The 22,332-nt window shown below is 37.1% G+C and overlaps 1 protein-coding gene across 4 annotated transcripts in view; it reads right to left on the reverse strand.

Moving 5' to 3' along the window:
• The window catches only part of LOC149535144 (protection of telomeres protein 1a-like), a 293,707-nt gene that overhangs the window by 52,424 nt on the left and 218,951 nt on the right, over positions 1–22,332 (reverse strand). For all 4 annotated transcript variants that reach the window (XM_089804786.1, XM_089804783.1, XM_089804785.1 and 1 more), the window contains one exon: positions 401–459. In XM_089804786.1, coding sequence (XP_089660912.1) covers positions 401–459 — 59 coding nt within the window. The remainder of the gene's footprint in view (positions 1–400; positions 460–22,332) is intronic.

Raw genomic sequence — 22,332 nt, forward strand, 5'->3', positions numbered from 1 at the left:
TGTAAGTTTTGGACCATGATACGAGCTACAATTTTTAGCACAAGTTAGCTGTTTCACCATATATTCCAATTTTTACAAGTTTGAGTACACAATGCTTCTAGATGAATTGGTTAGATCTCTTAAAACTAGCTACTTCACCACTCAAAATTTGTAATAAAAGATCCATAAGACAATCAACATTTCCATTCTCTTATGCAAATCATTCACTTTACCATGAATTGGGATGCAAAATGTCATCCAGTTATACTATCATTCTTCTTTACTCAAGAACAAATTAATTTCCAAATTCAACATCAAGGAAACTATAGATGATAACTTTCTACATATATATTTCAAGAATTAATGGTCGAACCCAGAAATCAACATGCAAATAACAGAAGGGAAAGAAGAATCAACAGACCTGTGAATTTGTAATGACATCCATCAATGATGAGAATTTGATACCCGCACAATTTGTTACTGAAAGATACACAAAACTGTTGGAAAGACATTCTTACCAGCACAATCTGGACAATATCATTAAATTAAGCTACAAGTAATGTAAAAGACAAATATCATTAATATTTAAGAAACCGTCTGAGTACTGATTGGAAACATTACAGAACACATATATGACTAATCCTTTCACTAAGCAAAAAATTTTACCATCTAAAAATGTAATTTGCTTAAACAAATTCAAATATTTTGCATTCACTTCAGTAAATTCAGCAGATGTATTAATTATGTAACATAGATAAAATTAAGATGTTGTAAATGCAACAAAGCATGCTGATCCCAAATCCATCTTGCTCATTCAACTGAAATCTTAGGTGGATAACTTTAAGAGTAGTGAAATTATAATAAATTTAAATCCATTGCAGATATGAAGCATGAAAAATTTAGCAAAAGGAGAGAGCTGTTGATTGTCTAACTATAATCATATCCACAATCAAATTAGTTGGTGAGAAGTTCTGAGGATTTAATCCAGTACAGCCATTGACAAAGGTATGATACTCATATAATTTCTACCATTGAATACTTGCAAGGAAAGGAGAAGAAATATATCATGTAAACAGAAAAGGAGGAAATACGCATAAATCATATGATCTTTGATCATTTGAAAGGAATGAATAACACAAAATAATCAATAATTTTAGTTTGATATCTAAAGGCACATTTAATCAAGTGTGAATTAAGTGATTCAATATTGCAAAAAGAATTACAGATTAACCCCATCCATATTAAATTTCAGTACAGCAGTAGATTGATAACTACAACATGATTATTAAATGCATATAATCTCAAAGGCTAGACAATATCAATTTTTAGAAAGCTAATGCCCAGAACTGCAAAATAAAAGCTCTGCAACAACAAAAAAATTACAAGTGTAGACCATTCTTAAAAAACTCTCTTCCCTATAGGTACCATTTACCAAGTAAAATTTAAAATAGCAGAGTAAGAGTGCAATTCATACACAAATCCAGACCATGCGTAAGTAGCACTAAATCACACAGCAGCAGTACTGTGATCCTCACAGTGTAAACTCCCCATTTTGCCAATATCAGAGTTTAAGAAATTAGCCTATTCTTGTGATCCTCGTGGCGTAATTATTGTGTATAGAGGGTCTTCTGTGTCATGTCCCCATTTTGGAGGCAATTTGATTTAATTAATTTAATTAATTAGGTTGTCCAAAATAATGAATATTTTATGAGGATGACTAATTAATTATTTTAATTAAATAAATAAGTGGTATTAATTTAATTATTTATAAAGTTATCAAATAAATAAATATTAAAAAGTAACTTTATAGTTAATTAATTTAATAAAGTGACTTGAATTATAAAATATTTTATAAAGTCACTTAATAGATAAAATAAAATAATGTTCTAGAAGTTTCTGGAGAAAGTGGAGAAAAATGAATAAATAGGCACCCCGGGCTTCATTCTAATCATCCAGTTGTTTATTTCTCTTTTGACATCAAATTGTGATTCAGTCACATAGTCTATTGTGGAGCCAAGTGGTTTCAGATAGTCAGTTGATCTTTGGGAACAAAAACTCCCTTGGATTTGCATAACTGAGGAAGTGAACTATCTTTTGAAGGGTTGCACATTTGGAGGTGATACTTTAGTCACTTCAGCTAGGGCGTCATTGGGCCTAAGGCCATTTTCAGCATTTCAGCATTTCAGGGGGCATTTTTAGCAGGGCCGAACTTATTGGAGGTCATTTCTAGCAGGTTCGGAATTACAGGAAGCCATTTTAAAGCAGTCCAAAAAAAACCAGGCCGAAAAAGCAGAACCGAAAAAAAAAGCAGGCTGAAAAAAACAGTCCGAAAAAACAGCTCCGAAAAAAGCAATCCGAAAAAGCAATTCGAAAAAGCAAAACGAAAAAAACAAAATCCGGAAAAAGCAAGTGGAAAAAGCAGATCGGGAAAAAGCAAAGTAGAAGGGGCAGCATTGAAGAAAATTATTACAGCCATCTATAATCAGGTTCTTCACTTCTCATTTGGCATATTTTCTGAGAAATGTAGGTTTTCAACTGAGTACAAATTATAGCTTCAGCACTTCACTATTTCACATTGTACTTGTCTTTGTTTGCCTTTTGGCATTATTGGTATCAAAGGAAGGCTAGGATTTTGCAATTGAAAGAGCGTTGTAATTTTTTAGACTGTCTATATTGCAACCCTAGAGTTGATGATCAGCTTATTAGTTTGCATTCCAATTGTTTGACAAAATATAAATTGGTTGTAAGTTCTCTTTTTGGCATAAATAATGTTATAATTTTGCATACTAAGTGTTTATATTAATGACACTTGGTTGTAAGTGCATTAATACCATTTTAGGTTGCATCCAAAGTATTTGTCATAATTACTAGTTGTTGTAGCTGCATATTGCAAGTAGTTTAGTCACATATTTGTATTGACTATTGTCAAAATTAGTTGCACATTCATGTTAGATCATTGTTTAGACAATCTGGAGTCTTTTTTGTAAGCATTCTCTTTGATGCAAATCGAAACAAGAGTCATTGCAGCAATCTAAAAAGATATATCAGTCATATGACCCCTTGTATGCGAAGTGTTTGACAAAATTCTTTGAGCCTTCAATCAGCATTTTAAGGTCAGAATTGAGCAGGACTATTACAGTGGTATCGGAGCTTGCTTGCAAAGTGTTTGACGAAATGTCAAACAACTGAAGTATAAAGATTTTTGGTGTTTGAAGAAGTTATAACCTATTGGGGTTATTACATTCTAACATAGTGGCTTGACTTGGAAGGGTCTTATCCTCTCCACAATGCAGTAAGTACAGGTTGGTCTTCGTTTGGCTCAAATTGGACTTCATTTGGGCTTAGTTTTGTGTACTTACTATTTGTGGTAAGTTGGGTGTGGATTGAGATGGACCCTTTCTATTTTTGGAAAGTGCATTTGGTCACATGGAAAAATAATAGGCATGACTCCTATTTCAGACGACATATTTAAATGATGAGTATTTTAGGAGTTATAATATTTTTAGTGGACACATTATTATTAATCACTAAATGATTTATTATAAAGTTATAATTTAACTTTATAATATCACATAAGTTGAGGGTTGATCAATCATTGGAAGGGGCCATTTATTTTATTATTATTATACCAAGCCAAGTATTAAATGTTGCAAAAAGAGTTAAGTTGAAAAGTTTCAAGAGTTGAATTCTGTTGGGTAACTTTCACAATTTCAGAAGTTCAGTTCTTTTGGAAATGTTTGTCAACAAAAGCATTATAAATATGAGCTCATTTCATTGGGAAAAGCATGCTTGGATATTATATTTTCTTTTGATGCCTTTGTGGCTTTTTTTGAAGTTCTAAAGTTTGTGCCCTTGTTGAAGTATAAGGGTTTGTTCTAAGGATTTGTTATCCATTACTGAAGTATAGTGGAAGATTGTCTAAAATTGGTAGTGCAACTTGCTACTAAAGTATAGCAATTTGATTTGTCTTCTCAACTGTATTAACAGTGCAAGAGAAGCTGATATTTGTGACTTGGTCTTATTCGTTAAGGGTTTGGAGATAGAAATTATAAGTTGCAGACCTGTGTTTTCCTTGGAGTTTGATGTTTTCTTTATTGGGGCAGTGTCTATTACATGCTAGCTACAATCTGCCTTAAGTTGGAGGGAGCATACTGTTGTATGTTGTTCCTCATATAAATCTGTTGCAATTTGATATCTACAATAATCACCTATAGGTTCTTCATTTAATTGAAAATTTCATGTGAGTTGTAGTTATGTGTTTCAATCATTAGATTGCATGCCAAATGTTTGTATAAATGTTTATTGGTTGTAGATGCACATTTCACAGGTTGACATCATATGTATGTATTTGAATGGTCAAAAAAACATTGCATTTGTACTACAACTTCTTTGTTTGGGCATATAACAACCATTTACATGCGTCTAAACTAAATTTGAACCATTACAAGCAAGCGGAAATAATCTAAAGATAAAAGACAGCATGATAGAGATTTCATGCAAAATGTTTGACGAAATGTCAAACCATTAAACTTGTGAAGGAAAATTGATGTTTAATTAAGCTATCACTTGGTGAGAGTTATTACAATGGTATCAGAGAGGTTCCTACTAGACTGTAGGAATTCGGCTCAGTTTTTATTTTGTTTGGTGCTGACTTTCAAGATTTTCAAATCTTATTTCTAGAGTGACCAGCACATATTTTCTCCAACTATGGACAGACATAGGACTAGCAGTTCTAGAAGTCAAAAGAGTAATGAGGAAGTTAGCTTAAAAATGAATGCCTTGCAGAAGAGTTTGGAAAAACTGAAGCTTCATCAACAGAGGTTGGCGAAGAGCTTGTTGGATCCCGTGACAGCTGAGAGAGCAGCAAGGTATATAGTTTCCACCTTTAGAAGGCCAACATCGAGGTTGCAGGGAAGGAAGCTTGAGTTTTCCCAACAGATATGCATGATGCTAATGTACCTACATTTAGTAGAACACCTATTAACTCGATCCGCAGTGTTGATGATGGACTCATTACATAGAGATTAGTAGATGTGTCAGTACCCTTGGTGGATAGTGGCATTGAGTTTCAGCAAGTTGAGGCTCCCAGAGTTGTTGCAACTAGTACAAAGATAGTTGATGCAGTTGTTACTATTGACACTTCTGTCTCTCTTGAGGAGGGGATTATTATTGGAGATTTGTATGTGAGTTATCATAGTGTTGCTCCAGTACAGGAGGCAATAGCTTCCTCAGATGGGACAAATGCATGTATGGAGTCACCTAGTTGTGATATTGGTGATTTGTATGTTACAGTGGAGTCAGTAGGTGTGGATGCAGATAGTATGGACACATCTGATGATACATTTGATGATGCTATGAGTTGCACTGGGTACAATATCCCTTGCCAGGTATTAGCTAATGACTTCGAGGAGGTTTTGGATGGGTCCTAGGATCAGTGTTTATAGGATCTATCCTTTGAGGTGGAAGCTGAGACATGTGGAGATTGATATAGCGAGGGCTTCCACCGAGTACAAGATCTATGCTATGAGTTGCACCGAGTACAATATCCCTTGCCAGGTATTAGCTAATGACTCCGAGGAGGTTTTGGATGGGTCCTAGGATCAGTGTTTACAGGATCTATCCTTTGAGGTGGAAGCTGAGACATGTGGAGATTGATATAGCGAGGGCTTCCATTAAGTTGGATAAGGAGTTGTGTGAGGATGATGGCACATGTATAAGTGATCTTGTGATAGGCAATTTTGATTCAATTTCCTATCATAGTGTAGTTAGTGAGACAAAGAGATTGCGAAGGAGGTAGGGGTTACAAAGGCATCATGTGACTTGTTAGCTGAAGGTGAGTGATAGTGAGATTTCTTAATCTCTTGAGCATTATGATGCTATTCGTCAAATGCTAGCTACATCTGGTTGGGGTGCTCCTATGTTAGATGAGCACGATGATAGTAGTCTTTCCCTAGCAAAGGTTCATATGCTTCGAGAGGTTGTTAAGATCTTGAAGCATAGTTACTCTCAGTTAGTTGCTAACAAGGATTACCTTCTAGAGTGGGGTAGCACTTGTTATGAGACATCGTTAAGAAAAGAGGAGGAAGTAGCTGAGCTTAGCCAGGAGCTTGAGATGACTGTGGACTCTCTTCAGTATACTCAATTGGCTCTTCAAGAGTCGCAGTCACAGTTGGATGAGGTTACCGTGGAGTTAGAGCGGGTACAGTTGACATCAACCCCAGAACCTGTTCAGTTACATATTGTGGTTGGTGGTGAGTTTGCTTCCATGGTTGGGGATGAGCGACATGATGTGTCAGACACATCCATCCAACATGAGTGTAGTAGGTATAGAGGAGGTGAGAGCATCAGGGGAGACGAGCTCTCATGGTGATTTGCCTCCATCCACCAAAAGCGGATCTCTTTCTTCATTTCATACAATTGGTGCCATTAGACAGATGGTAGTGCCACATTTTCAGAGGGATTAGTTGTGGGTCGCAGGAGAGCAGGTTGATGCTTCCACATATAATTTCTAGTGCACAAAGTCCTTCATGGAGTATCCATTGGAGAGTTCAAATGTGAGGGAGGATTCATATAGAGTGTTTGAGGGTACTCTCATCCGAGTCTCTCATGCTATTAAGAGGTTGGTAGGAAAGATTGTAGAGACTTTCTACTATGCTTCCCCATAGGGATTTTTAGGTTGGGTTTGCTGAGAGGGTTGCCCAAGATCCTGCCCGACCTTTAGTTTGGAGTCAAACATTGGAGTCATCTCCTAATTCCTAGTTTGGTATTGATGAGCCATTGATAGAAATTGAAGCTTTCTACCGACATTATACAATAAGGTGTGCTCATCATTTTTCTTTTGACCCATAGGTAGAGGATTTGGTTTCACATTGGTATGGATTGGCTCCAGTTTCATACCATCCATTATGGGATGGGTTAGCAACATCTTTTGCAGATGGGATTGACAATTGCAAATTAGACTGCTTGCAGTATCTACATACCCTAGGTAGTTTAGCAGAGGTTGGAATTGATATTAGTGTTGCAGGTATCTATGGTTGTTACCATCTCCATAGTGCAGTTGGGTATGAGTCTCAGTTTGATGAGGACTTAGGTGTGGATAGAGTTGGTATTTCAATTAGGTTGAGTACTAATGTGTTGTTGCCTTCCTCATTGCCTAGAGTCGGTTTTCAGATGATTTTGATGTTGATGTTAATTATTTGGATACTGGTGCTACAGGAATTGCTTGTAACAACATGGATAGTATGTAGTTCTACCCTTGGGATCCAGGTAATTTGTGATGTTTATTTTGCTATGGGATTGCTTGGGGACAAGCAATCTTAGACAGGGGGGATTGTAATGTCCCCATTTTTGCCAGTATCAAAGTTTGAGAGATTAGCCTATTATTGTGATCCTCGTAGCCTAATCATTGTGTATAGAGGGTTTTCTGATGCAGTGGCTTGGCTTGGAAGGGTCTTATCCTCTCCACAATTCAGTAAGTTACAGGTTGGTCTTTGTTTGGCTCAGATCGGACTTCATTTGGGCTTAGTTTTGTGTACTTACTATTTGTGGTAAGTTGGATGTTGATTGAAATGGACACTTTCTATTTTTGGAAAGTCCATTTGGTCACATGGAGAAATAACAGGCGTGATTCCTATTTCAGACAACATATTTAAATGATGAGCATTTTGGGAGTTATAATATATTTAGTGGCCACATTATTAGTAATCATTAAATGATTTATTATAAAGTTATAATTTAACTTTATAATATCCCATAAGCTGAGGGTTGAGTAATCATTGGAAGAGGCCATTTATTTTATTGTTATTATGCCAAGCCAACTATTAACTGTTGCCAAAAGAGTTAAGTTGGAAAGTTTCATGAGTTGAGTTCTTTTGGGAAACTTTCACAATTTCAGAAGTCAAGTTCTTTTGGAAATGTTTGTCAACAAAGGCATTATAAATATGAGCTCATTTCATTGGGAATAGGATGCTTGGATATTATATTTTCTTTTGATGCCTTTGTGGCTTTTTTTGAAGTTCTGAAGTTTGTGCCCTTGCTGAAGTATAAGGGTTTGTTCTGAGGATTTGTTATCCACTACTGAAGTATAGTGGAAGATTGTCTGAAATTGGTAGTGCAACTTGCTACTAAAGTATAGCAATTTGATTTGTCTTCTCAATTGTATTTACTATGCAAAAGAAGGTGATATTTGTGAGTGACCTGCTCTGATTTGTAAGGGCTTGGAGATAGAAATTATAAGTTGCAGACCTATGTTTTCCCTTCGAGTTTGATGTTTTCTTTATTGGGGCAGCGTCTATTGCATGCTAACTATGATATGCCTTAAGTTGGAGGGAGCATATTGTTGTACATTATTCCTCGTATAAATTTGCTGCAATTTGATATCTACAACAATCACCTACAGGTTCTTCATTTAATTGCAAATTTCATGAGAGTTGTAGTTATGTGTTTCAGTCATTAGATTGCATGCCAAATGTTTATATAAATGTCTATTGGCTGTAGCTGCACATTTCACACACCGAAATCATATGTATGTATTTGAATGATCAAAAAAAGATTGCATTTGTACTTCAGCTTCTTTGTTTGGACATCTAACAACCATTTACATGTGTCTAAACTAATTTTGAACCATTAGAAGCAACCAGAAATAATCTAAAGATAAAAGACAGCAAGATAGAGGTTTCATGCAAAGTGTTTGACGAAATGTCAAACCATTAATCTTGTGAAGGAAAATTGATGTTTAATTAAGCTATCACCTGTTGAGGGTTGTTACACATAACAACATTCTAGATCATCCTCAACTGTCCTTAATCTATTGACCAATAATCTTTTGTAGCTGATTCTTTACTTGTGCTCCAAGTCAATTTGTTAGAATATTTTTGTTGTGATCCGCATCAGAGACATTTCTTTAGGCAAATATGCACTCATTTACTTGCAGACCGAAAGCCCATTAATATCAACCATTACATAGAACATGGTTTAACATAAATAGCAATTGGCAGAAACTTGAAAAATGAAAAAAGTTGACATTTTTAATAAGAAATAATGTTTCCTTTCCTTCGCATTCTACAACCAGCTGCCATGAAGCATTGTCTTTCATGGTTATCACTTATGTATCTGTAGCATGGCCTTCCGGCTGTAATATCAAATATTTAGAATGATCAAAGGTGAGACTATATCCTAGAGCCTTGCGACTTTATATTCTTCATGAAGGAATGGGCTGCCACCACATGCACAACCTAAACATTTCCTTTGGTACCTTTACTTTTTCTTTAAGGTGTCAAGCCCCACAAAATTATTTTGTTATCCCAAATGAGGTCCAAATATGCATCCAAGAATGAAAGATTGAGGCAATACAGATTGCATTATGATCTGAAAACGTATTACACTTCACACTTGCACCATTTGATCAAAACAAACCAATAATACAGGGGATTTTCAAATGTGTTGAATGCTCATTCTGTCAAATCACCTTTCATCAAAAACATGGTAGTAGCTACTCATTCCATCATTTATATAAAGAAGAAATAGCCTGGCTCATGCCTAAACAAGGTATTGCTTGACCACTCAACATAATCCTTGATAATAAAATATTGAAGCTTCTGCTATACAATTAAGTTGTAATATTGCTATTAGGATTTAACTGTGTGATTTTTGAGTCAAACTCATTGACCCATGTTTTCATGAGTAGTGATTCAACATGAATCCATCTCTCATGAGAATAAATGGAACACTTAGCACTCATTGGATCTAGGTGATGCTTGCAGGGGTGAAGCACCGAGACTTCCCAGGAGCTCACCCATCCCAGTACTACTCCAACCTGAGCGCGCTTTACTATGAAGTTTCCTCCATGGTTAAACCCAAAGCTTGCAACCCCATTTGCAAAACCTTCACCAAGTGTTGTACCTTATGAACCATTCATTAGAAAGCCCCTCAAGTTCATCAATTGATAAGTGGTTTAAACTATGGAAGAAGTAGTAAAGCACGCTCAAGCTAGAGTAGTATTGGGATGGGTGAGCTCCCGGGAAGTCCCGGTGCTTCACCCCTGCGAGCATCACCTAGATCCTATGAGTGCTTAGTGTTCCATTTATTCTCATGAGAGATGGATTCATATTATCTCCTACTTATCAATTGATGAGCTTAAAACCACTTGCTGTGGAAATTATCTCCTACTTATCAATTGATGAGCTTGAGGTTATCAATTGATGAGCTTGAGGGGCTTTCTAATGAATGGTTCATAAGGCCCAACACTTGGTGAAGGTTTTGCAAATGGGGTTGCAAGCTTTGGGTTTAACCATGGAGGAAACTCCATAGTTAAGCGCACTCAGGCTAGAGTAGTACTGGGATGGGTGAGCTCCCGGGAAGTCCTGGTGCTTCACCCCTATGAGCATCACCTAGATCCAAAGAGTGCTAAGTGTTCCATTTATTCTCATGAGAAATGGATTCATGTTGAATTGCTACTCATGAAACATGGGTCAATGAGTTTGACTCAAAAATCACAATAGAATCCTGATAGCAATATCACAATTTGACTTGTTGTGGAAATTATCTCCTACTTATCAATTGATGAGCTTAAGGGGCTTTCTAATGAATGGTTCATAAGGCGCAACACTTGGTGAAGGTTTTGCAAATGGGGTTGCAAGCTTTGGGTTTAACCATGGAGGAAACACCATAGTAAAGCACGCTCAAGTTGGAGTAGTGCTGTTATGGGTGACCTCTCGGGAAGTCTCGGTGCTTCACCCCTGTGAGCATCACCTAGATCCAATGAGTGCTAAGTGTTTCATTTATCCTCATGAGAGATGGATTCACGTTGAATCACTATTCATGAAACATGGGTCAATGAGTTTGATTCAAAAATCACACAGTTAAATCCTGATAGCAATATCACAATTTGACTTGCTGTGGAAATTATCTCCTACTTATCAATACAATTAAGTGTTCATAGACAATAGATGAAACAAATTGCGTACAAAAGAATCCATTTCTTGTTTATATGTATTTGAAAAACAAAAATTATCCTAGGGTAATATAAATGGAACAAATCCAATCAGGATACAAGCATACAGCACCAGCAAAACATCAAGTGGACATAATTAATGAAGAAAATAGGACTATACAAGGTCTAATTTAAAAAGTATTGAAAAAGGTGAATATATCATATAAGAGGGCAAAATCTTAAGAGAGAGGGTAGCCCCTTAAATAAAACAGGCAAGCCTAACAAAAAAACTTTGGAGAGAATTTCAACCGGTTTAAGAAGTTAACAAAAAGGATGGATAAACCATGTTTCAAAGCAGATACCAATATAAACTAAGTTACGAAATTCGCTCTTGGAAGGTGCGATTTGAGATTCAGTTTGTCACAAAGTTGGATTTAGTTTGAATTCACTCAAAATTCTGCCACAGTCAAGTAAATTTGTTCAAAATTCTCTTAGGACCTTGTAAGATTTTTCAATGAATTTGGAAGACTTTTGATTTGGACAAAGGAACCCAAAACAAATTTGGAGCGAATTTGACTAAAAACGCCATTTTTGTTGGCTTTTTCATAAAGTTTTTTGGCTAACTCAAGTCAATATGATCCTCCAAACCTAAAAGTGACTCCTAAATAGACCTAAAGGCTTATTTTATATGTCATTTGTGCATTTGTGGATGAAAAGATTTTTTTTTTGCCTCCATTTGTGTATGAACTTATTTGCTGCTGCATATATATCAACATTTTTTTGGGATCTTGTATAGAGGAATCCAAAACGAATACTAACCCAACCAAAAAAAATTTTGGATGAATTTCGAACTTGAACTCAAACCTCCATTTGTACTAGAATCTGAACCAGCAACTTAGAAAATAATCCTAGATCATACATTAGTGTAATGTTCCTACTATGTCTCAGTTACCATATAGTGGCCTAAGAAGTGTAGTGTACGGTTTGGGGGGAGAGTATGATGCTTTGGAGGAGCAACTACTGCATACGAAGTACAGATTGCTTGGAATGATTGACCATATGATAGGAGCAAGTATAGTGAGACAATGCACTCTGGATGTCCATACGGGTGATATGGAAGCCATACGGTGGGGAGGGCGGGGTATAATGTTGTACGCTTTGGTCGTATGGTATGTGGAAGGGGCAGTCGTACAATAGGTGGAGATGACTAAGTCGTACGGTATGTGTTGTTTAGGCCACAGGGTTTGTAGGGGTCGTATGGTGTGTACAGATTAAGTTACGAACTAGATGCCAAAACAATATATTCGCCAAATACTTCAATTAATGTCAATACAAACATTTTAATCCAAGTCCAGGGATATATATATATTTGAATCTACAACAAAGATGGGGTGTGGATTTGTCAGATCCGAGCAAGTAATACAGAGACGGAATAGGGCAAGGGTTGAATCCCACTGAAACCAGATTAGCCAAGTAGGGAAGATCTTTCACTTTTGAAATGACAAAAACAGTGAATCCCAATGGGAATTCACAGTATAAAGAAATAAACCAAAGACGCATACCAACTACTACCTACATGTCATGCTTAAATACCCTTCGGAGGAGGTTTACAAAAAATAGCTGATGGCCACACCTACAGAACAATTAAATAAAAATGCGTCCAAGATATACTAAATCAATCGCCCCATAAACAATGGTTTGATTAATTATTTATTTTATGAGGGGAACATACAATCCTCCCATCCCAAAATTTGCTTGTCCTCGAGAAAATGCAATGTCGGATGCTACAGAATGTGTTCACCTTCCCAAGTCGTGTCGTCCAATGGCAAGTGTTTCCAGCATACCAAGTATTCCCTCAGGGTATGGTTCCGCAAAGTCTTCTCCCATACATCAATGATCCTGGCCAATTTTAACACGAGCTTCCCTTCTTTATTGAGTGGCGAAATATCTGTGGTTACTGCAATGTTCTGTCCTATGGCCTTCTTTAGGTAGGAGACATGAAAGACGTCGACTCCATTCTGGAAGTTCTAGTTCTTAGGAAACTTCGCCGATGTTGTGAGCTACATAATAAGGACCATAAAAACATGGTTTCAATTTTTCTTTCCCTTTTGCCTTCAATGAGGATTGTTTGTATGGCTAGAGCCTAAGATAGACCAAATCTCCCACTTCGAAACTTCTCTCAATCCGGTGTCTATCGGCATAGATTTTTTGTTGATTCTACGCCCTTTGTAAGTTCTCCTTCAAGAATCTCAAGATGTCTTGCCCTTCCTAAAGCCAGTCTCTCACCCTTGGTATGCGTCTGTCACCTAGTACTATGTCAATAAATGAAAAGGGTTCATATAGTGCTTTGAAGAGTGACATCCCAACGCACATGTGATAAGTGGTATTGTAGCAATATTCCCCCAGATGCATCCATTTGATCCATGCATGTTGCTGTGTTGAAACGTAGTTTCATAGGTAGCCTTCTGGCCACTCGTTCATAATCTCTGTCTATCCGTCTATCTGAGGGTGGTAGCTAGTACTTGGTGACAATTTTGTTCCTGCCAACCAAAGCAATTCTATCTAAAAAAAACTTAGAAATGGAGTATCCCTGTCACTAACAATGTTTCGGGGTAACCCATTCAAACGAAAAACATCTCTGAAAAATTAGTCCGCTATTTGTGTGGCCTGGAAATCTAAGGAGATGGCGAAGAAGTGTGCATACTTCGTGAGTTTGTTAACCACCACACAGATACAATCCTTCCCATTTACCTCAGGAAGTCCGATGATGAAGTCCATAGAGATACTTTCCCACTTATGTTCTGGTACAAGCAAAGGTTGTAGTAACGTGACAAGTAAAGTGTGTTCAGATTTGTTTTCCTAACAAATTGCACATTGTCATTCATACTACAATACATCTCCTTTAAGTCCCTTCCATGAAAACCTCTCCCTAATCTATCTATAGGTTTTGATAAAACCTGGGTGTCTAGCCAAAGGTGAGGCATGTATTTCCTTCAGGATTCTTTGCTTCAGTTTGGATTCAGGCACTAAGTATATTTGGTCCTTATAGTAAAAGACGTTATCCACCACCTTGCATCGGTCATTTTGAGTGTCGTTGTACATTAGCTTACATGCAAATGTGTTCTTAGAATATTCCACCAATAAGTGTGCTTTCCAGTCAGCTGAAATCTGAGATAGTAAGCAGATGGAGGGTTTTCTTGACAAGGCATCTGCAACCACACTGCTCTTTCCCTTCACATATTCAATGGCAACATCAAAAGCCTTAACCTTACTTACCCATTTTTGTTGCCTCTTGTCCAGATCCTGTTGCTCCAGAAAATATCTCAAACTATTATGATCAATACAGACGACAAACTTGGCACCTTTTAGATAATGGCAGGCTTTCTTGACAAGGCATTTGTAACCACATTCTTCTTTCCCTTCACATATTCAATGTCAAGATCAAAAGCCTGAATCTTAATTACCCATTTTTGTTGGCTCTCATTCAAATCTCGTTGATCGAAAAAAATATCTCAAACTATTATGATCGGTACAGACGACAAACTTGGCACTTACCAAATACTATCGGAATTTGGTCAGTGCATGAACAATGGCCAACATTTCTTTCTCATAAATAGAATATAAATGCTCCACTTGTGTAAGCTTCTGACTTTCATAGCCTATAGGGTGTCTATCTTCCGTTAATACCATGCCAATGCCTTCTTCAAATGCATCACACTTTAGAATGAATGTTTGGGTGAAATCAGGTAAAGCGAGAATCGAGCAAGTGCTCATTGCTTCTTTTAACTTATCAAAGGTGTGTTGCGCTCTTTTATTCCACTGGAAGGAACCTGTCTTAGTCAAATCTGTCAATGGTGCATTAAGCTAAGAGAAACCGTTTACAAACCTCCGGTAATAACTATACAGTCCCAAGAACCCTCACAACTCGGAAAGCGATTTTGGTGGGGGCCAATCAAGGATAGCTTGAATCTTCTCCTGGTGGACCTGCACTCCATATTTACTAACAACGTTCCCAGGGTACAATATCCTGTCATCCTGAATTCACACTTGGATTACTTGGCGAACAAAGACTGAGCTTTCATGATCCCTAGGACTTCATCCAAATGTCTCAAGTGTTCTTCCCAAGTTTTGTTGTAAATAAGGATATTAAAAATTACCAGCAAGTACTTACGTAGCTATTTGTTGAAGATGTGATTCATGCAAGATTGAAAAGTAGTTGGTACATTCATTAATCCGAATGAACATGATTAGGAATTCATAATGCCCGTAGTGACAACGAAAAGTCTTCTCTACATCTTCCTACATGCGGATCTAATGGTATCTGGAACAGATATCTATTTTAGAAAAATAACCCACACCACGCAGCTTATCCAATAATTCATCGATCCTGGGAATAGAGTATCTATTGTTTATTGTCTTCTTATTCAATGCATGGTATTTTCACACATATGCGCATCGTCCCATCCTTTCTAGAGTTTGAAGCTGCTTGAGAAAGAATGGATTACGGTAGGTGGAGATGACTAGGTCATACAGTATGTACTATTTAGGCCACGGGGTTTGCAAGGGTTGTACGGTGTGTCTAGGTTGAGTTACAAACTAGATGCTAAAAAAATATATTAGTCAAATACTTCAATTAATGCCAATACAAACGTTTCAACCCAATTCTAGGGATATATATGAGTGAGGCCTTTATATAGGTCCTCAATTACAATAGGTGGCCAAGATGATCACAATAACTGATGGCCCAAATCATGCCACATCAGCCCTAATTAGGGTTAGGGCAAAGAAAAGGAATTTACGTTAATACAATAATGAATCCACTATTATAGTGGGTAATAAATGCCCAGTACGCATGCCCATTTAGAAAGGGAATGGAGTGCAATAAGTGACCACTAAAAACACCCACTATGCATTAGATGCATCTATCCTTGATTTTCCCACTTGAAGGCATGGAATAGATCCAACACCGTCTCCAACTCTTCTGTACTGATTCTTGGTGCCGACTCTTGCTTGAATTCCAAAACTACAACTGCTCATTTTGTCTTTCCCAAACTTTCCTCCCAAACTGCAACAAGTCCTAAGTGGTGTGCATGGTATTCGAGAAGATGGAAAAATTCTGAAAATCATCTCTTTCAAAAACATTCAACTAATAGAACTCCTCCAACTTTACTTTCAAATTATCCTTTGTCATTTCATCTTCTACCAATCTCTATGATAACAAGGATGCAACTGTGTTAGATAGTCCCTGCCTATATTGTCAACCATCTTTTTCCATCCTTGGTGAAGCTCTCAAACATTTCTTTAGCTATGATTACTGCACTGTATCATCAAAGGAAATCATAGACATCTCCTACACTTATATCTTGACCCACAATCAATGCTTGCTTTGGGGTCTCCATCAAATTCTGAATATTGTAAATACGCTCATCTTCCAATGATTCCTACATGCACTGGATCCTAGAGAGTATAGCTAATGCCCTTATATGCACTTGCACCAATTCTTTTGCATGTTTGAATGCTTCCTCCTGAATTCTTTCAACCCAAACCTTTGCACCTTGAGCAATTCGCTTGATTCTATCAATATCAATTGCTTCAGCTGAAACACCCATCTGAGGGACAAATTATGGATCTTCCTCTCTTACTAGTTGAGGCAGGTTGTTGATGTATTGACACAAGACTTTGATTTCTCCTTTCTGGTTTTAGTATCCATCTTCTACCTTCTTCAATCTATCTATCAAAGCCTGCATAGAATCATCAAATTCTTCTATGATTTTCTCTTGGGAGGCACGACCAAGATTGATTTCAGTGACATGGTATTCATCTAGAGCAATCTGATTTTTACCCTTGACAAGTGTAGGAGTTGCAATCTGTAAACTCATGGACCCCAATTCTCCTCTAACAATCTTGGTGAATCTTTTTGCATCCCCCGATCTTCTGATCGGTTTGCTCGATCCAAAATTTCCTATAGTTCAATTGCTAGATCAACCTCCTTTTGTTGACTCTTATGAATTCTAAGCTTCAACCATTCTAGAACTAGTATACTTTGGTCTCCTGGGCTCACAATTGTTCTTTCCTTTGGTTTTCTTGAACGTCGATCTTCTCTTCACCACCTGGACTATCCACTATCACTTCGGGATTTGTAACTTCAACATTTGGAAACTGTGTCGCTACTGCAAGAGCTTCTACCTCTTCTGGACCAGCCCCAACCTCCATTTTTTCTCTAAGATTGCAGCCAAACTTTCCTCCATAGCTCCATCTTAATCTCTTCCTCTCTCTTGCATGGATTTTCATAGGCATTTATACTTAGCCTGTCATGTGTTGGCCTAGCTAAATTTTCTTCTTTCTCAAATCTCCTTATGCTCGTCTCTGCTTCCTACCTTTCAAATGTTTCTATCTCTTGAACATTGGGAGTGCAACTCGGAGAAGAGGGAGCATTTCTAGATTTCTTCTTCTATTGAGGCTGTTGGAAATCTATCCCATTCCTAGTATTCTTTTCTCAAGCAACCTCTTTCCCTTTTTGGGCTCCTACATCTTTTGATGGAGCTTGTCTTTCTTCAATAGTCCCTTCAAATATTTGCCCCAATCGTTCATCTTTGAGTGGTCGGTGACCAATCGATCTATGTGTGAATCCATTTTCTAACGCAACTAGTTTTTCAAGCTTTTGCTCAATCTACCACTTTGTAAAATCCAAGACTGGCTTTAACAGAGTTTCAAGATCCGTAACCTCTTTCATTTTTCCAATCGTATGGTTGAACTATCATTTCTGGATTGAATCCTTTTCGCATCACATTTGGATCCTCCATTTGATCAAGAACTTGGAATACGTTGCATGCTCTAATAATGCTCAATGGCAACCTAGAATGCATCCTCTTCCTAATTTGATGCTCATCTGCAATGTTTACCCAAAAATCTTCAAGGTGAACTTTATGTTGATACTTTGATCTTGCTACTGATGTGATCTTGTTGTAGGGATCAAAATCAGACCGTTTTGGATAAAGTGGAAGATAGAAAAAGTGGAGATCATCTAATGATCTCTTTGTTGCCTTCAGACATGGGCATGTCACAATTTTTTCTTCTATGAAAATTGGGAATTGCAATCCCGACTTCCTCTCCCCCCTTTGAATCTTGTCGTAGACTGTGAGTTACTGCACAAGTTCGAACAAGACCATCTTATCTGTTGGGTACCTCGGAAGTTTGTATGGCTCCATGGAGAATCCTTGAACTTGGATGTATGAAAAGGTGGAAAATTGGATGACCCAGGTGTCATATTCTTCCACCAACCTTATTGTGCCAATTAATAATCTCATATGCAACTTCTTTTGTAGGATTTTCACTATGCCCATGACAAAGGCATCATTAAAACTTATATAATCATCCCTGGAATATAAATGTAATTGCCGGTAGCATTCATGAATTTTCAAGCGTTGGGTTCCTCTCCTGATCGTTCATTTGCATCTCAACCCATCATAATTCATCCTGCATGCTAGCATATAGATGACGTAAGAGTTCATGTAGAATTATCTTGTGTTCTCTAGATTCACCAATTGTTCATTCAAGTTGTCACTTATGAGTCCAACCCAATCTATCATGTCACCTGCTCAACACAACACCACATCCAAGATTCAAATCTATAGCAGTCGCGTATGCCAAAAATGCGACTAAGCATCTTGATCATGTCACTATACTCCCGCTGCAAGTCAAGCCATACTAGTTCCTTAGGAATCTTGGAATGATGTGATCTATTTGTTTTTTTTCAACCATCTGCTGTTGATTATTTTTTCACAAAATTGGATTCCAACAATGTAGATTTTGAGTGCCTGCTCTTGTGTTTTTGTCACCATTCTTGGATGTGAGGGAATCCCAAATGCTTCGGATATGGATGTCAGATGAAAATCCGCAAGAATATTTTGTTTAGAATCCTTGATTTTCTGTCCCTGGGACTATAGTGATGAATTCTAGATGCTGAAAGGCAAGAGGGAAACCAACTGTAGCAACAATTCCATTTCTCACGATTCTAGTAGATAGGTGTGTAGGATAATGATCATTCTATCCAAACATTCTTCGATTGAATTCTTTCAAATCAAGGCCACCAAGGCTTGTACCTCCAATTTCTACCCACTATGACATAATTTTAGATTTGAGACAGAATCCTCTCCTTGCATCTATTGTTGATTATTTCTTCACAAAATTAGATTCCAACAGTGTAGATTTTGAGTCCCTGCTCTTGTGTTTTTGTCACCATTCTCGGATGTGAAGGAATCCCAAATGCTTCGGATATGGATGTTGGATGAAAATCCACAAGAATATTTTGTTTAGAATCCTTGATTATTCTATCTCTAGCACTATAGTGATCAACTCCAGATGCTGAAAGGCAAGAGGGAAACCAACTGTAGCAACAATTCCATTTCTCATGATTTTGGTAGCTAGGTGTGTAAGATGGTCATTGTATCCAAACATTCTCCAATTGAATTCTTTCAAATCAAGGCCACCAAGGCTTGTAACTCCAAATTCTGCCCACTTTGACATAATTTTAGATTTGGGACAGAATCCTCTCCTTGCATCTCTTGTTGATTATTTCTTCACAAAATTGGATTCCAACAGTGTAGATTCCGAGTGCCTGCTCTTGTGTTTTTGTCACCATTCTTGGATGTGAAGGAATCCCAAATGCTTCGGATATGGATGTCGGATGAAAATCTAGAAGAATATTTTGTTTAGAATCCTTGATTGCTCTGTCCCTGGGACTATAGTGATAAATTCCAGATGCTGAAAGGCAAGAGGGAAACCAACTATAGCCACAATTCCATTTCTCACGATTCTGGTAGCTAGGTGTGCAGGATGATGGTCATTGTATCCAAACATTCTTCAATTGAATTCTTTCAAATCAAGGCCACCAAGGCTTGTACCTCCAATTTCTGCCACTTTGAGATAATTTTAGATTTGGGACAGAATCCTCTCCTTTCATTCTTTATCAGTTGTCCTTGTGTCTCTCCTGTTCCTCGAGGTTCCTCCATTCTTTCTTCTGCAAAACAAAAAATATTCAAACATGAGAATATGGAAAAGCACAAAAAGCGGGAATAATCTTCCAAAGGATGAAGAATTTTAAACTTTGTCAAGATTGCTAAACCTTTCTCCTCAAGATTTACTTTTCACGCTTTTCCCAAGGAACTTGCAAATTTACCCAACTCACTGAAAAATATTCCTTTTAGATGAAGTTTGGAATCCTCAATCACGAATTCTAAGTAAATTCCTTTTCTCTCCTCAACGATCTCAAAAATTTCTTCAAAAATCTTCCTTTCAAACTATCTAAATTTTGCTCTCTCTTAATTTGTTCAGTAACTTTGTGGGTGTGAGAAAGAATAAAATGGTTTGATTATATATGTCGTCCCTCTGAAAAAGCTGCCATTAAAGCTGTAAGCTAATATTAGGCAATTGGTTTACTTAGCCATCAAGGTTCCCATTTCTATGCCACTTGTCGCTTTTCTCCTAGTTTTTCAAAAAAATTGCCATTTTGATGTCTTTAGCCTCAAGCTGAAGCAAAGTCCTCATTTATCCAGTTTTGGTTTTTTGAGAATTAATTAATTAAATAACAATTAAAGTCAATATTTAATCAATTTTCCTGTTTTAATGCAAAAAATCAAAATTTCTTTCAATTCTCCCCAATTTAAATTTTTGGATTATTTTTTCAAAATATTCAAATTAAATATCAATAAAATTAATATTTATTTTATTTTATGTAAATCCAAAACTCTCCTTGAAAGAAAAACATGCTTTTAAATCCAATTTTTCCATCCATGAAGAATTTTCTCCAACATTCTGGGTTTTTTAATTTATTCTCCACCAATTTTCAAAATTTTTAATGTTTTCAATTTTCCAAATCTTGACTTTTAATGATTTGGACATGGCAATTTCTTGTATTTTGGAATTTTTCACGAGTTTGGAGTTTTCAATTTTCCAAGTTTTCAGTAATATTCAAATTTTCCAAAATTTTGAAAGTTTCCCAACTTTTCCCACGACAATTCTACAACCTTTTGGAATTTTTGTAACACTTGGATTTTTCAAAATTTTCATAAAGTTTCCAAATCTCTAAAAAAAATTCAACTTTTCCCCAAAAAAAAAAAAAATGTTTTTGTCATTAGTTTCCACAAGATTTGGCTTTTCCAAAAATCAATTAGCATCCAAGATTTTTCAAATTTCAAAATTTTCACTTTCTCCACACCAAGGATTTTCATAATGTTGGATAAAATCCGCGATAATGCAAAAAATGCACTCTGATAAAGGAGGGGGCATTTTCAAAGCGTGCCTTGAATTGCTTTCCTTTGGACACTTTCCTTGATGCACATGAAAATGCGCTCTGACAAAGGTTGAGAGTGCAATTTTAAGAGAGTAAAAGATTTATTTGATATGGAAGAAATGCATGACACAGTTGAAATTGTACTTCACAATGTGAGGAGAGCACAAATTAGAGGGGACTGGGGATTATCTTGTGTTTGACCATTCCTTGCAACTGCTTGACTCGCAGATTGTGTGGAAGGCAAAGAAGGCTTTAGTAAGTGTCAAGGTTTCCATCTGCAGGACAAAATCCATGAGGACACATATGTGCTCTGGATTATATGGGGGGTGTAGTTTTAGTGAGATGAAGGATTTGAAGGATTTTCATCCACAAGGGAAATTCATTGACTTCATTGGAATCCCGCTCCAAGGTTTGTGGGGAGCATGCTTTATAAGATGTCATGGATTTCTCATGTGTTGGACAAAATCTGCGGCAAGGTGAATTCAGCGCTCCATAACTCATGACGAGCACATGTTTCAGGGTGTGGAGGATTTGGTTTAATTTGACCTTCCATGAGTGATGCGAGGAGAGAAGGAAAGCTAGGGCCAGAGGCACATCAAACTATCCAACCACATTGCTGAGTAAAACAATGGAAGCAAACAATGGAGAACAATGCCAAGGACAGAAGAAATAGAAAATACTCTAGTGATACATCAAATTATCAGCATACATGCCCAACTGTAAGGCCTTTTGGGTTTCGGCCAATAAGATTTACGAACTCTACGACAAAATTTTCACATATCCTTCATTCTAGCTCCTCTAGCTTCCCAGACTTTGCACTTCCAAGCCTCTAAGTCCACCATCCTAACCTAACCAAAACACCCCTATTTATCTTCCCAAATGGCTTAAAGAAGATTCTAGATCTTTACATAATAGAAGGTCGACCTTAAAACGTTCTACACACATCCCAAGACAAGATCCTTACATTAAATTCACAACCCAAATTAAATACATAAGTCGACTCACACTAGGAACCAATCATAGAAAAACTTAGTCAAAGAAGGAACCGAGCATCAGCAAACATCAGGTTCCCTCGGTATAGGAAGAAACACTTGGCCACGAAAGCACTCGGCCAACACTGAACAACTCAGCA

The sequence above is a fragment of the Cupressus sempervirens genome, chromosome 10, assembly GCF_028749045.1.
Source record: "Cupressus sempervirens isolate cs-2001-9-10 chromosome 10, ASM2874904v1, whole genome shotgun sequence".
Lineage (NCBI taxonomy): Eukaryota > Viridiplantae > Streptophyta > Pinopsida > Cupressales > Cupressaceae > Cupressus > Cupressus sempervirens.